The sequence below is a fragment of the Equus quagga genome, chromosome 15 (genome assembly GCF_021613505.1).
Source record: "Equus quagga isolate Etosha38 chromosome 15, UCLA_HA_Equagga_1.0, whole genome shotgun sequence".
Taxonomy (NCBI): domain Eukaryota; kingdom Metazoa; phylum Chordata; class Mammalia; order Perissodactyla; family Equidae; genus Equus; species Equus quagga.
In genome coordinates, this window is record NC_060281.1 from 92,500,213 (window position 1) to 92,513,519 (window position 13,307).

Here is a 13,307-nt window from a genome sequence, read left to right on the forward strand (position 1 = left end):
CCCGCCGGTGACCACGCGCCGGGCGCCACCGCCCAGCCACGAGCGCCGGTTCGCCGCCCATTGGGCACGAGTGGCTGACGGACGCACCCGTGGCCCAATGGCGACGGGCAGAGGCGGGGCCGCAGCTCCGCGCTCGCCGCAGTCCGGCACGCGCTGCCCGCTCCGGCGTCGCCGGAACCCTGCTGCGACCCGGCCGGGGTGCCAATCCAGCGGGACCGCATATCGCAGACTGGGAGACCGAGCCTGAGATCGGCGGATGCCCCGGCCCGCGCTTGCCCTCTCCCTCCAGCCCCGTCCGAATTCGAACCCAGCTCGGCACTTTCTGACCTCCGCGACCTTGGGCAACCGACTGACCTGTCTGAGCCTGTTTTGCTAAGTGGGGCTGGTGGCACCTGCCTCCCTGAATTGTCGCGCTAATCCGCTAGAACGTGTGAAAGGGCTATGCAAACCCTAAAGGTTTGCACCGTTGAGGTTTGTGCAGCGATGGGGGGAGGGCTTGGTCGTCTTTGCTGCTCCCACTGCAGCCTGTAGGGGCTCTTCAGGGTTCCTGGCAACCCTGGCCACGGATGTTTGCCTTGGAAGGAGGAGAGGGAGAAGGGCCCAGGAGCTGTCACCTAGACTGGAGAGGCGGGAGGAAGCCAGCTCAGTTAAGGCCAGGGTCCCATTGGCGCCTTGGGGAAGCTCATAGAAGGCATCAGGTGCTCAGCAAAATGCACCTGAGGGCAGTCTGTCAAATTCTGCTTCCAGTTTCAGGGGGAGCCCATCTGTGGGCCTCAGAGCCAGAAACTCCTATGCTTAAAGGACTCAGGCCAGAGAGCCAGACATTAATGCCACTCTCTGTCTTTCCCATCGCTGTAACCTGAAGCTTTGTGCGTCCTAGAGCATCCTAGCAAAATGCAGGTGCTCCCGGCTGACGCCTTCTTATCACTTTGCACCATCGTGGTCACGTTACAAGGATCACCCCACTGGCAAGCAGGAGCACTGGAACTGACCATCGGCAGAGGCAGTTGGGGTGGTGGCCCCAGCCCAGGTCTGTGGTCAGAAGCCAGGGGTGGGAGTCCAGCTCTGCCAGCTGGACGCTGTGACATCTCGTCATCCCATAACGTCTCTGAGAATGTGTCCTCTGCTGTGAAATGGAGACCACTTGCAACGTCCCCCCACCTGGGAAGGTGCTGCCTCAACTGTCAGGGACAGGGAAGATGCTGGGGATGGGCATCCTGAGGCGACCTCAGACCTGGCACAGTGCTCTCTGGAGGGGGCCAGCAGTTGAGGGGCTTCTGTGTGTAAATGCCCTCCACACTGCCAGGCTGGCTTAGGCTGGACTCTGCCCAGAGGACCACACAGCGGCCAACAGCTGTGACACCAGGAAGACGAGGAGTGCAGGCCCTGCCCTGCAGTGGGTCAGAGGTGAGAGGCGGCTGGCGGTGAAGCGCAGGCCCAGCTCTGCTGCCGTCACCTGGATACCCTTGGGTGACTTATTTCACCTGGCTGAGTCTCAGTTTCCTCTTCTGTCAAAAGGGGAGGATACGAGGCTATCCCTCGAGGGCAACCCTCAGAGAAATGCACATTGGCACATGTTCAGAGAGAGCGAGGGCAGTTCCCTTGGGGGATCAGGGGTCCGAATTGAGCCGTTTGCAGGGGCAAACTATATGCAAACGTAGGATGACCCCCAACAGCAGTCCAGGCACAAGATCAGAGGCTAGCCCACGGAGGGGCCTAATGGGGCTGGCTGTTGCCCTGTCACCTGATCCTGGTGGCCACCTCGAAGTGAGAGGTCACTTGGCATCAACCAATGGGTGTAGTCCCTTACACGGCAATCATTTCCTGACGGCCTTCTCTGTGCTGGGCACAGGTCTAGGGTTCAGACAGACCTGACGCTGCCCGCTAGACGCCCCTGTCTGCGGGGCAGGGCAGACGGCAGAACAATATTTCACCATTAGGATTGTGTGAGGCCTGATGGAAGAGACCCACCAGGGCTCTGGGGTCACGTGGCGGGGGCAGAACCAGCCACCGGGACAGCAGGAAGGACGTGGCCTGTGACTTGGGGCAGGAGAGAAGCACATTCCAGGGCGGGAAGGCGCTGAGTGGAAGGAGCATGAGGGCTGGAAGAACCTGGGAAAGACCAGTGTGGCTGGAGCCGGGCAGCATGTGAGGATGCCAAAACACGAGGCTGGAGCGGGGCTGGGGACAGGCACGCCGGGCCTGTGGCCCTCGTGTAGTGTTGGGGACGTTGGCCTGAGAACCACTGGAGAGATTTAAGACTAGCTTTTTACATTTGAGAGGAAGCACGGCGAGTTGCTGTTTCATGTTTAGGCCGGCGTGGTCCCACAGTGTGTGGTGTCCGGGGACGCAGAATCAAATAACAGACGTGCACTCGTCAGCCCGGAGAAGAGAAGCAAGCGGAGAGGGCAGGCCGCGAGGCCCAGTTCAGTAAAGGGCCACGGGATCACCAGCGACCGCGTGTGTCAGGAGATGGCCGGGCGGCGCTGAGCTGGCCCTGGCAGGGTGGAAGAGTAGGGAGGGTGGGGACCAAGGAGCGGGCCCACATGAGAGGAGACACTGGAGGAAGGGATGGCACTTGCTAAGCAGATGGAGGAGCAGTCGGAGAGGTGGCTGGGAAACCAGGGAGTGGAGGGTCCCTGAGCCGCGGGAGTGTCCCTAGAAGGAAGACAGTCAGCCGTGTCACATGATATTGGGAGGCCGAGTAAGCTGAGGACAGAGAAGTGTCCCCTCGAACAAAGGTAGGCATGAGCTGGGGGTAAGTGTGCCAGGAATTCAGGGCGTGGGGCCTGCAGGAGGCTAAAGCTGGACAGGTGGGTCCAATGAGGCGCAGTGGGCCCAGGGCACCAAGCATGGCTACGTGGTCCCCGGGGCGGGGCCGGCGCTCCATCCTCAGTCCTCACTGTCCCGGAGAACCGGACTGGGAGACAAGAGCTGGGCTCTGAGGTAGAAAGAGGAAGGGGGCCCTGCTCATTGAGCCCACCCAGCACCTCACCAACCCAGGGGGGACAGCTGGCTGAGGAGTGGCTCCTTGGGGTGGTGTCAACCCCACCCCTAGGAAATGACCAAACCTCAAGCACAGGGGCTTCCATGCCATGGGCTTAGTGATCCCTCAATCCCAGCAGAGCTTCTGGCTCATCAACCAATCCGTCCTGGCTCACCGGCCGCACTGCATCGCTGGACTGAGGGCCCTCCCCAAACACCGCCGTGCCTCCTGCCTCTGCCCCCTGCCCCACGCTCCTCTGGCCTCCCTTCCCGTACAGACAGAGCCCCGAGGGCCCTGGGTTTCCTCATCTACACATGTCAACCTCTGCTGGAGTGACCGGTCCCCACTGACTCTCCCACTCGTCCCCCTACTTCCCAAGGGTGGGGGTGGTCTCGCTCATCTCAGGACCTCTGGACGGTCCCCTCCTGGCTGACTCTTCTCTGTGCCCCACCTCCCCTGCTCCCCCAACCCAACCCCCCACCGGCCGGCCGATTCCCCAGCTGTGGCCAGGCCAGGGGTTTCTCTAGTTTGTTTCCTTGGGGTCTGTGCACTCCCCCTCCCCAACTTGAACAAGCCATTGCAGATCTGGGTTAGTTATAAATAGCCAGGCCTGCGACTCTCCTTTTAGCTGAAAAGAAGCAAAGTGAACGAGCAGAGAGGCACACCCGGCACGCGTTTTATTTTTAATCTTCTCCCTCTGTCTCAAAATGAACCCATGTCCCGGTGCTCTGCATTTCTAGGAGCAGAGGCCCAAGACAAATGCCTGGGAAACAGAACCCGGGGAGCTAAGGGCCCTAGTCTTGCCCCGGTCCGCTGTGGGACCTGGGGCACTTGAGTAGCCTCTCTGGGCCTCAGTATCCTCTTCAAGAGGGAGAGCAGTGGAGTTGATCACCTCCAACACTTGGACTTTCTGACATGACTCCCTCCTTCTGCCCTCCCGCAGCCTCTGCTGCCCTGTGGCTCCAGCAGCAGCCCTCTCCCTAGGCGTTCCGAGGAGGCCCAGACCCGGGTGCAAGTGAGGACACATCGAAGCCCCGATTTGATGATGCACAAATTCCTCAGCCCCGGGCTTTTGCTCAGGTGTCCCCTGTCAGGATCCTTATCCCTCCATCAGCCAGCAGGATCCTTGTTGGAAGGTCCGACTGTCACCTCTCCCCTGTGAGCTGGGGAGGGGTCGGCCGGCTGGGTGGTGGAAGCGAAGGGGGAGCAGGAGGCCGGGGCGCGCAGTGTGGCCGTGGGCCAGCTGGAGGACAGGGCGAGGGGCAGAGAGGCTCAGGCCCCCAGGGGAGGCGGCCTGTGGGGCCACCGGGAGGTGCTCCTGCAGGCGGGGACTGCAGCTCTTGTCTTTGTGTCCCGCCGTGTCCCAACCCTTGCTTGGAGCTGGGACTCAGTGTCGGGGAATTCAGGAGACTCTTGCTCTGCTAGGTCCAGTCGTTCTGGGCACACAGTGACAGTCGCTTACTCGGAGCACTCTCCCACCCAGTACTCCACTGATGCCGCCCAACCCCTGCCAGGGAGGCTTGTGTTAATGATGAGGGAACCAGCTTTAGAGGGGTTAAGCGACTTGTCCGAGGTCACACGGCTGGATCCATTCAGGATTCCAACCTAGGCTTTTTTTGAAATCTACGTGTATTAAATCTTAAAAAGCCCAATACTCTTGAAGCCACAGGAGATACTCTTCCTGTATCGTGAGCGCCCTGGGAACAAATGGGGAGAGCTGTCTGCTCTGCCATGACACCCCAGGAAGAAGCTGGCCAGGGCAGCGGGAGGCCCTGGACCCGCGGCCCTGCCTCTCCAGCCGCCTCACCTGGGCTCCTGCCACCTGATGTCCTCAGGGAGGAAGAGGGGAAGGCTGGGGTGGTGGCTTCAAAGAGGAAATCCCTGGTGCTAATTGGCACTCAGAGACCTTTAGGCTAATTAACCTGTTTATTTGTCTCTCTAGAGTAAATTAGAGGGTTTAGCCGGGGAGGGCTGAAGAGAGAGGTGTTTGCGGCGGCCACCTCTGTGGGGCTGTCAATGGCTTCGCAGCTGGCGGTGTGGCTGCTAGGGAGGCAGGGAGATGGCGGGCTGTAGGGCAGTTGTGGCTGGTTACCTGCGTGCCATGGGGAAGGGCCACCCTCCCTGTTGGTGCCTGCTCCCTTCCCAGGAGGGCTGCTCTGCGAGCAGTTCCAGTTCCGGGCTCACTCGGGCTGGACCCCCAGGGGTGCCGGGGGCCGGTTCTGAGTCCTCCTCCAGGCAGCCCACCAGACATTCCCCAGGAGGGAGGAGAGCTGGAGGGAGTGAGGGGGAACTGGTCCACGGCGTAGGCCCACCACACTGTGCTTCTCCAGCCCCTGCGCCTGGGCCATGCCACGTGGAGCTCCCCTTCCTGCAGGGCACCAGTCTCCTGCAGACCCCTTGGCCAGAGTCTGTGGATTTCCTGTCACCTTGGGTTGGGGGTACAGCTCTTTTTGGTATAGAAGATGCTGGCCAGTGCACTCTAAATCTTCTGCCTCAGACCCAATTCCAAGCTCTTCTTCCTCTCCCTAAGGGCCCGCCACACTGGTCGGCTGTCTCTGGCAGCTTGGAGATGTTGCGGGTGAGAAGGAGGGGCTTGGCTGTTCCCTCCTCCCCGAGCCCCCTCTGGGGCTGCGTGGGGAAGGGAGGGAGGCTTCTCCAGTGCCCGAGCCCCGGGGGTGAGCTGCTCTGCTCCAAGGAGTGGCTGCTGCTTCCCAGGCCACTGAGCGCCTGTTTAAGACAGATGCTCCCCAGTCACAGGTGACCAAGGGCTGGCACCTTTTAGGGTCCTTTGAGGCCTCATGGTTCCCACCCCAGCTTGTCAGCCACAGCCTCCTGGTGGTTGCTCAGGCCCCCTGCCTGGCAGCCGGGGCGGGGGGAGGGGGGGGGGGCTCTTGTAATTCGTCTTGTCAACGGCCCCGCCCCCCTCTGGCTCTGAGGACTCTCCTCGCCCCTGAATGGGTGGGGGGTGGCTGTCCCACCCTCACTGTCCTTTCCTGTCCTGCAGGGGCGCAGGGCATTGTCAACAGTGGCCTGATCCCCGCACTGGTGTGGAAGCTGCAGAGGGAGGAAGAAAATATCCAGGAGCTTCTCCTGGACACGCTGGCGGCCTGCCTGATGGAGGATGCCACTGAGGCGCTGGACAGCCGCCTGGTGCCCTTCCTGAAGGAGAAGCTCCTCAGCGCCAACAACAACATCCGCAGCAAAGCCGCCCGCACACTCGTGGCCATCAGGTTAGGCCTGGCTGTGCTATGGGGACGGAGAGGGTAGGGCGGGAGTGGCCAGCCCTGGGGCCACTGCCGAGGCTCAGAGACGGCAAGCGAGCCACCCTCGGCCCCGCAGCAAGTCAGCAGTGGGGCTTCATCCTGCCAACTGCCTGGAGCTCCAGGGTGTACACCCGGGGTCTGCTCCTCTCCTGCTTGTGCCCTGGGGGGAGCAGACCCTCTCCACTGGGGTGATCGATGTCTGGCGGCCTGAGAGTGCCCTGGGCTTAGCACGGACAGTCCTGTACCCCAGGAAACCCCCAGTCCTCAGTGAAACGAGACGGTTGGTCACCCCCTCCCCATGAGGAGGGCAAGTGCGGCAGCACAGCTGTGGTCACAGTGGTCACTCAGTGCTCAGTGTGTGCCAGGCGTTGTCTACAAGCTGCACATTCAGACACCCCTCCAAGGAGGGTGATCCTCTCCCTCTACAGGCAAGGAGACAGATCTGGGTCACCCGTGGTCACAGTCTAAATCCTGGCCTGCGCCCTCAGGAAGCATGCAGCCTCAGAGCTGCGAGGGGGGACAGCCCGCTTCCCGAGGATGGGCCCCTGCCTGAGCTGTGGCTGCCTCCCTTTGTCCCGCCACCTCTAGCCTCCCCCAGTCCTGGTTTTCCTTCCGTCTGGGATCCTCACTAGAGACCGGGGTCTGCGTTTCTGCAAGTGGGGCCGCTGATCCCGGGAGGTTGTGAACATGCAGATTCCGGGGCCCGGCCCAGACGGACCCTCGTCAGGTCCTTGCTCAGAGGTCTCTTTCCAGTGAAGCTGCCGAGGACCACGCCATCTCTATAAACTGGTGGCCTTGCCCCTGGCAGCCTCCCCCAGCCCGCCTGTGCTTTTCCCATTCTCTGCTGTCCGGTGTGTCATCCCCAAGGGGAGCTCCTGAAGACAGGGCTTTGCTCTGCTCGCTGCTTGACACCAGAGGTTCGAAATGGGGCCCTTTGGCCCCCGAGAGACATGAAGCACCATGCAGAAACATTTGTGGTTGTTCCAACTTGGGGGTGAGGGGCTACCCCTGGCATGGAGAGGGTAGAGGCCAGGGATGCTGCTCGACCTCCCACAATGCACGGGACACTCCCCACCACAAAGAGTCATCTGGCCTGAAATGTCAGCAGTGCCGAGGTGGGGCAACCCTGCCCCTGCTGCAGGGTCTGGAGCTGGGCCCCGGGGACCAGATGCCCACAGTGCTGGCTGCAGGAATGCACGGGCGTGGGACCTCTGGAGGTGGGGCCCAGGACTCTGCATCTCTGGTCAGTTTCCTGAGGGTGAAGGCCCGCTGTCCTCCAAGCTCAGCCACCTTGCAACGTCAGAGCTAGTGGCTGGCCATCCCCATGCTTCCCAAACTGGGTTCCCAGGACACAAGACACCGGTGTCTTTTGAGATGTTATTAAGAGGGTTCTGTGGGTGGTGAAGTTTGGGAAAGGTTGATTCAAATAACTAAGTGACTCAGGGTCCTTTGCTGCAGGACAAACACACTGTGATGCTCCCGGAGGCCCCGTGGGCAGCATTTCCCAGCTCAAGGAACCCTTCTCTTTTGGGGCACAGTATTGAACCTCTCACAGTTTCAGGAAATCTTGGGGCATCCACCACTTTCATTTTCACAGCTTCATGCAATGCCAGGACTGGAAGTGACCTAGAAAGTCACCTCGCCTGAGGTGGCTCCTCACCAGCATCCCCCCAGCAGCTTGCTGCTCTTTGCATGGCTTAGCCCATCCCTGGCAGCTCAGACTCTTACTTGGAGTCAAAACGAGTCTCCCTGTGGTTCGTGGCCCTGGGTCTTGCTCCTCCCCATTTTGGGGCCAGAGGGAACACGTCTAGTTTCTTCTCCAAGTAATACCTTAGGACGAGGCTCCACTGTCCCCTGGCTCCTGGGTGGTCTCACCTTCAGTGGCCCCAATCTGTGCTCTCAGGTCGTCTGAGCACAGAGGTGAGGCCCAAACCTCACACCAGTGCTCCCCTGCACCCTGGCGCCTTAGCCCCAGTCAGGCCCAGACTGCCAGGGATGGTCCCAACACGAGTCCTTTCCTCTGGTGTTCCCCTGGATCTTGCCCCACTCCTCCCCCAAAGCAGAGCCACCCAGCTGTCCCTTCTCTGGCCCAGCATCCCTCTGGAGGGCAAGAAGCAGATATGGCAGTATGACGTCATCCCCATCCTGGTGCATCTGCTGAAAGACAAGGTGAAGGAGGTGCAGGCCAACGCTGCCGGGGCCCTCATGTACGCCACGGTGACCACTGAAGGTGAGGCGGCCTGCAGGCTGGGCATGTCCGCGCGGGCAGGCTGTCCCTCGTGCAGGTGTTGGAGCTGATTCCGGGGGTCACTGCAGCCCCCCAGGATGCCAGCTGTCCCAGTGAATTTGAGTATTGACCGCCCCCTGCCCCTCCAAAATACTCCTCTTGGCCTGTTGTTGAGACGGCTTCAAGCTGGGTCTGATCCTCTGCTCTCCCTCTTCTTCCCGGCCACAGCAGGCTGCCTGCCCGTAGCCACTCCATGGTCACTTGCATTAGGACCTCTGTCCCTTCCTGCCAGGCTCTTCCTTAGGCCTGGAATTCCCATGCTTCTGGGATTGATTCGTTTGACATCCATGATTCAGTTATCAGGAGGTCTAAGCAAACACTGGAGCCCTCGCATCTATGGTGTTTCTTGATCGAAATGACTTTTCTTGGGGCAGTCCCTGTGGCCTAGTGGTTAAATTCAGTGTGCTCCACTTCGGCAGCCTGGGTTTGGTTCCCGGGTAGGGACCTACACAACTCATCAAGCCACACTGTGGTGGCGACCCACATACAAAATAGAGGAAGACTGGCACAGATGTTAGCTCAGGGCCAATCTTCCTCAAGCAAAAAGAGTATTGGCAACAGACGTTAGCTCAGGGTGAATCTTCCTGAGCAAAAAAAAAGAAAAAAAAGGAAAGAAATTACTGTTCTTAGTGGAGGGAGGGTCACAGAAGAGTGTAAGATGCTCTCCCCAGCCCCTAGCCCCTACCCTGGGCTAATGGGAGGGACTGGGACAGGCCATCCCACTGTGACCTCTGGAAGCTGCCCAACTTTCCCCATGGCCCACACTTGCCTGCACCAGCCCTATGCCCTGTGCTTCTTTGGCGTTCCATGGAGGACTGTCTGGGCCTCTGATTCTCAATCAGCATGCTGCAAAGCCCCCCAAAGTGGGGTCCTCCCAGGCCACCCCCCACTGGTGGAATCTGAGACACACCAGAGTGGGAGAGGTTGGGGCCTTCCCAGAGTCCAAAGCCCCCATTCGATGGTGCAGTCAGGATGCTGACCACCAGGCTGGGGCTCCTCGTGCGTGTTTGTCTCATGGGTGTCCTCAGTGCAGTGTCTCTGCCTGGGTTTCCTATGGGATCTCTTGGAGGGCTCGCAGGGGGGCCGGGCCACAGCTGGAACCCATGGATGTGAGGCCACATTTTTCCAGAACTATCACTCCAGCCAAGGGTCCCCACAGTTCTGCCTCGTGCCAGGCCCTGCCCTGGGCAGCCGGGACCCAGACATCTCAGCCTCGGGTGTCTACGGTTTGGTGGGAGTGGCAGAGTGGCAAGTGTATGGGGAAGAGGCACAGCGCGCAGTGGGCCCCGGACGGGGCAGAGCCTCCTCTGGGAGGGGCATGGGTGGTGACCCAGAGGCCATGGGAGTCAGCAGGGCAGAGAGGGGCTGGACAGGCCTCAGCAGCAAAGAGAAGAGTGCTCAGTGCAGGAAGGGCAGGGGCAGGGCCAGCCATGTGGCCTTTTAGCAGGTGAGGTGGTGGGGAGGGCAGCAAAGGGTTACGTGGGGTGTCTCTTTTACACATTAATGTCCGTGTCCCCCACTAGACTGTAACACCATGAAGGCGAGACCTAGGTGTGTTTTGTGCCTGGTGCAGAGTAGGTGCTCAGGAAATATTTGAATAATTGCATATTAATTTTTAAGAGACCATTTGTGTTCCCTTGTGAGGACAGGCGCCAGGTGGTTGCGGAGAAGCCAGTGAAGGGCCTGGAGGGGCAGGAGATGATGGGGCCTGGTCTAGGCTGAGGCAGAGGCAGGTGCAAGGGTGAGGGAGGGAGCCTGGTAAAGGTGGCACCTCCCCAAAACGCACAGGCTGGAGGTGGGGGGGTGGAGGGCAGAGGAAAAGGAGCAGAGGGCCCGTCAGGAACCCTTGATGTTGGTGGCCCGCAGGGAAGTACGCAGCCCTGGACGCAGAAGCCATCACCCCGCTCCTGGGGCTGCTCTTCTCACCCTTGAGCAAGGCCCGCCTGAACGCCATCAAGGCCCTCACCATGCTGGCCGAGGCCCCTGAGGGCCGCAGGTTCCTGCAGGCCCACGTGCCCAACTTCCGTGCCCTTGAGAAGGATGACAATGAGGCTGTGCGGAGGGCAGCCCTGGTCGCCATCAAAGTTGTCGAGTGGAAACCTTGAGCATCTTATCAGGCCAGCCCTGATAGGTGCCATGCCTGAATAAAAGGGCTGAATCTCTTTATCTTGGGTCTGAAAGGCACTTTCTGTTCCTGGGACATGGTCACACCTCCCCTCACCTGCCAAAAGGGAAAGGCCAGGCCAGGAGAGCCAGCACGGGCTGAATCCAGGGCCCAGGGATGCGCAGGAGGCGTCCTTGCTCTCTGCTGGGCCAAGAAGGTAGTGAGCAGGGCTGGGCCCTCCATGGAGGCGGCGGGGGTGGGGAGAGGGGTGTGGGGGGATAGGCAGGGAGTTGGGTTGGCGGAGGGAACGCAGCTGAACCAGGCACCACGCAAGCTTTGGACACTCTCGTGACCAGGCCCTTGGAGTGTGGTGGGGCATGGCCCTGCTCAGCAGGTTTGCTCCCTTCTCACACTGGGTGGCAGGAAGGGAGGTGAAAGGTGCCACCCCATGTGGGCTCTTGCTAGTTGTAAGCAGCACCTGTAGAGATGAGCACTCAGGACAGGGACAGTACTCCTGAAGATCTTCCCCCAACAGCTGCCTTCCTCTCCAGAGCAGGAGTCACCTGAGGCGGCTACACTGCTGGCCCACCCCCGCTCTCTACAGGGCATGAGGGTGGCCCTTGGGCAAGCCTTCCTCCTGTGTCTCCAGCTGCCTCTCTTCTCCCCGCAGCGACACTGGCCAAGGAGGGTGGAGAGCTTGGCCGGGTGGGGAGGAGAACCCAGGGTGTGTGTGGGGTCTCCTTGTCTCCCCCGTCCCTGCCTGGTCTGGCTGGGTGACGGTTCTCGAGCCAGCTCTGACCTCGGCTAGAGAAGCTGCAGGAGTGGAGCTCAGTTTCAGGGGAGCTCTTTGAGGCTTCCCGCCTCGAACGAGGTTTCTTTCATGACAGCACCCACCGGCAGCCATACTTCCTGTGGGCCAGAACCTCCCTGCTCGTGGGATGTCTGCTCCTCCCAGAGTAAACATGATCAGCAGAACCAGGATCCCCGAGTGAGCGCCCTCTTGCTGTCCTCCCAGTGACTCGGGCCTTCACTTTCCTAGAAGACACGCAGAGAAGTTTGTCTCTGGAATTGGAGGATTAGCAAGTAGGCCCTCTTGTTCTGGAAGGCACTGGCGGCTGGGCCCACTGGGGTTTCTTAAAGCTCATTCTCGAACAAGGCCCCAAAGAGGTAACCTTGTCTCCTCTAGGAGAAGAGGGGCTGAGGGGCTCCACTCCCTCACATCCCCCCCCAGAGCAGGCTGGCTCCACCCCTCCCCTCTCACCAACACCTCTGACCCAGGGCCCCTGCCCCCTTGCTGCAGGGCCCCGCGCTCTGTGTGTCTGACCCGCGCAGTGGCCCAGGTGTGCGTGCTCCCTGGGGCAGCTGTCTCGGTCCTCCCCCCGAGGCTCTGGCTGTGCCCTCTTGGTCTCCTTCGTAGAACCCTCTTTCTTGGCATGACCATGGTGGGGGGTTTCTCACAGCTCTGTTCTAGGCTCTCTCTCCTCCCGCTCTCCCGCACAGTCTCGTCTGCCTGGCTGTGGGTCCTCCTCCCCTTCTTAGCTAGGTACCCACTCGCTGCCTTCTCTACCCTAAATCTCAATCTGTAGTCCCAGCCTCTCCCAAGTTCTGGACCATTCTATCCAACTTCACGTCTACCCTTAAGTGTTTCCAGGCAAGAATTAATACCAATCCTTCTCAAACTGTTCCAAAAAATAGAAGACGAGGGGACACTTCCCAACTCATTCTATGAGGTTAACAATACCCTGATACCCAAACCAAAGACATCATAAGAAAAGAAAGCTGTACACCAAGATCGTTTATGAAAATAGACACAGTCAACCCATATTAGCAAACCAAATCCAGCCACATAAAAAAAGTATTATCCACCATGATCAACAGGGATTTACACCAGGAACGCGAGGTTTGTTTAATATATGAAAATGAATCAATGTAACTTATAAACGATGGAAACCACATGCGAGTATTTCTAGCTTTTTTTTTTTTGAGGAAGATGAGCCCTGAGCTAACATCTGCTGCCAATCCTCCTCTTTTCACTGAGGAAGACTGGCCCTGAGCTAACATCTGTGCCAATCCTCCTCTACTTTATATGTGGGACGCCTGCCACAGCATGGCTTGACAAGTGGTGCCATGTCCACACCCGGGATCCGAACTGGTGAACCCTGGGCTGCTAAAGTGGAATGTGCACATTTAACCGCTGTGCCACTGGGCCGGCCCCAGTGCTCATCTTAATATAAGATCAAAAAAAGCACTTGACAAAATCTAACACCTATTCATAAAAAAACCCAAAACCTCTCAGCAAACTGGGAGTGGAGGGAAACTTCCTCAACATGATAAAGAACATCTGCAAAAATTCATAGCTAACATCATACTCAGTGGTGAAAGACAGGATGCTTGTCCCCTAGGATCAGGAGCAAGACAAGAATGTCTGCTCTCACTACTTTCATTTGACATTGTATTGGAGGTTCTAGCCAGGGCACTTAGGCAAGAAAATGAAATACAAGGCATCCAGATTGGAAAGAAAAAAGTAAACTATCTCTATTTGCAGACTACATGATCTCGTATATGAAAAACCTCAAGGAATATGCTTAAAAACTATGAGAACTAATAAGAGTTCAGTAAAGTTGCAGGATACAAGATAAATATACAAAAGTTTTCTGTACACTAGCA

At 59.0% G+C, this 13,307-nt stretch overlaps 1 protein-coding gene across 2 annotated transcripts in view; it reads left to right on the plus strand.

Moving 5' to 3' along the window:
- RSPH14 (radial spoke head 14 homolog) overlaps positions 1 to 10,680 on the plus strand; it is a 78,274-nt gene extending 67,594 nt beyond the window's left edge. Inside the window, exons 5-7 of one of the 2 annotated variants that reach the window (XM_046640713.1) lie at positions 5,991 to 6,216; positions 8,313 to 8,479; positions 10,403 to 10,680. In XM_046640713.1, coding sequence (XP_046496669.1) covers positions 5,991 to 6,216; positions 8,313 to 8,479; positions 10,403 to 10,641 — 632 coding nt within the window. In that variant the 3' untranslated portion in view covers positions 10,642 to 10,680. The remainder of the gene's footprint in view (positions 1 to 5,990; positions 6,217 to 8,312; positions 8,480 to 10,402) is intronic. The other variant, XM_046640714.1, reaches the window with a different exon arrangement.
- Positions 10,681 to 13,307: the final 2,627 nt, after the last annotated feature.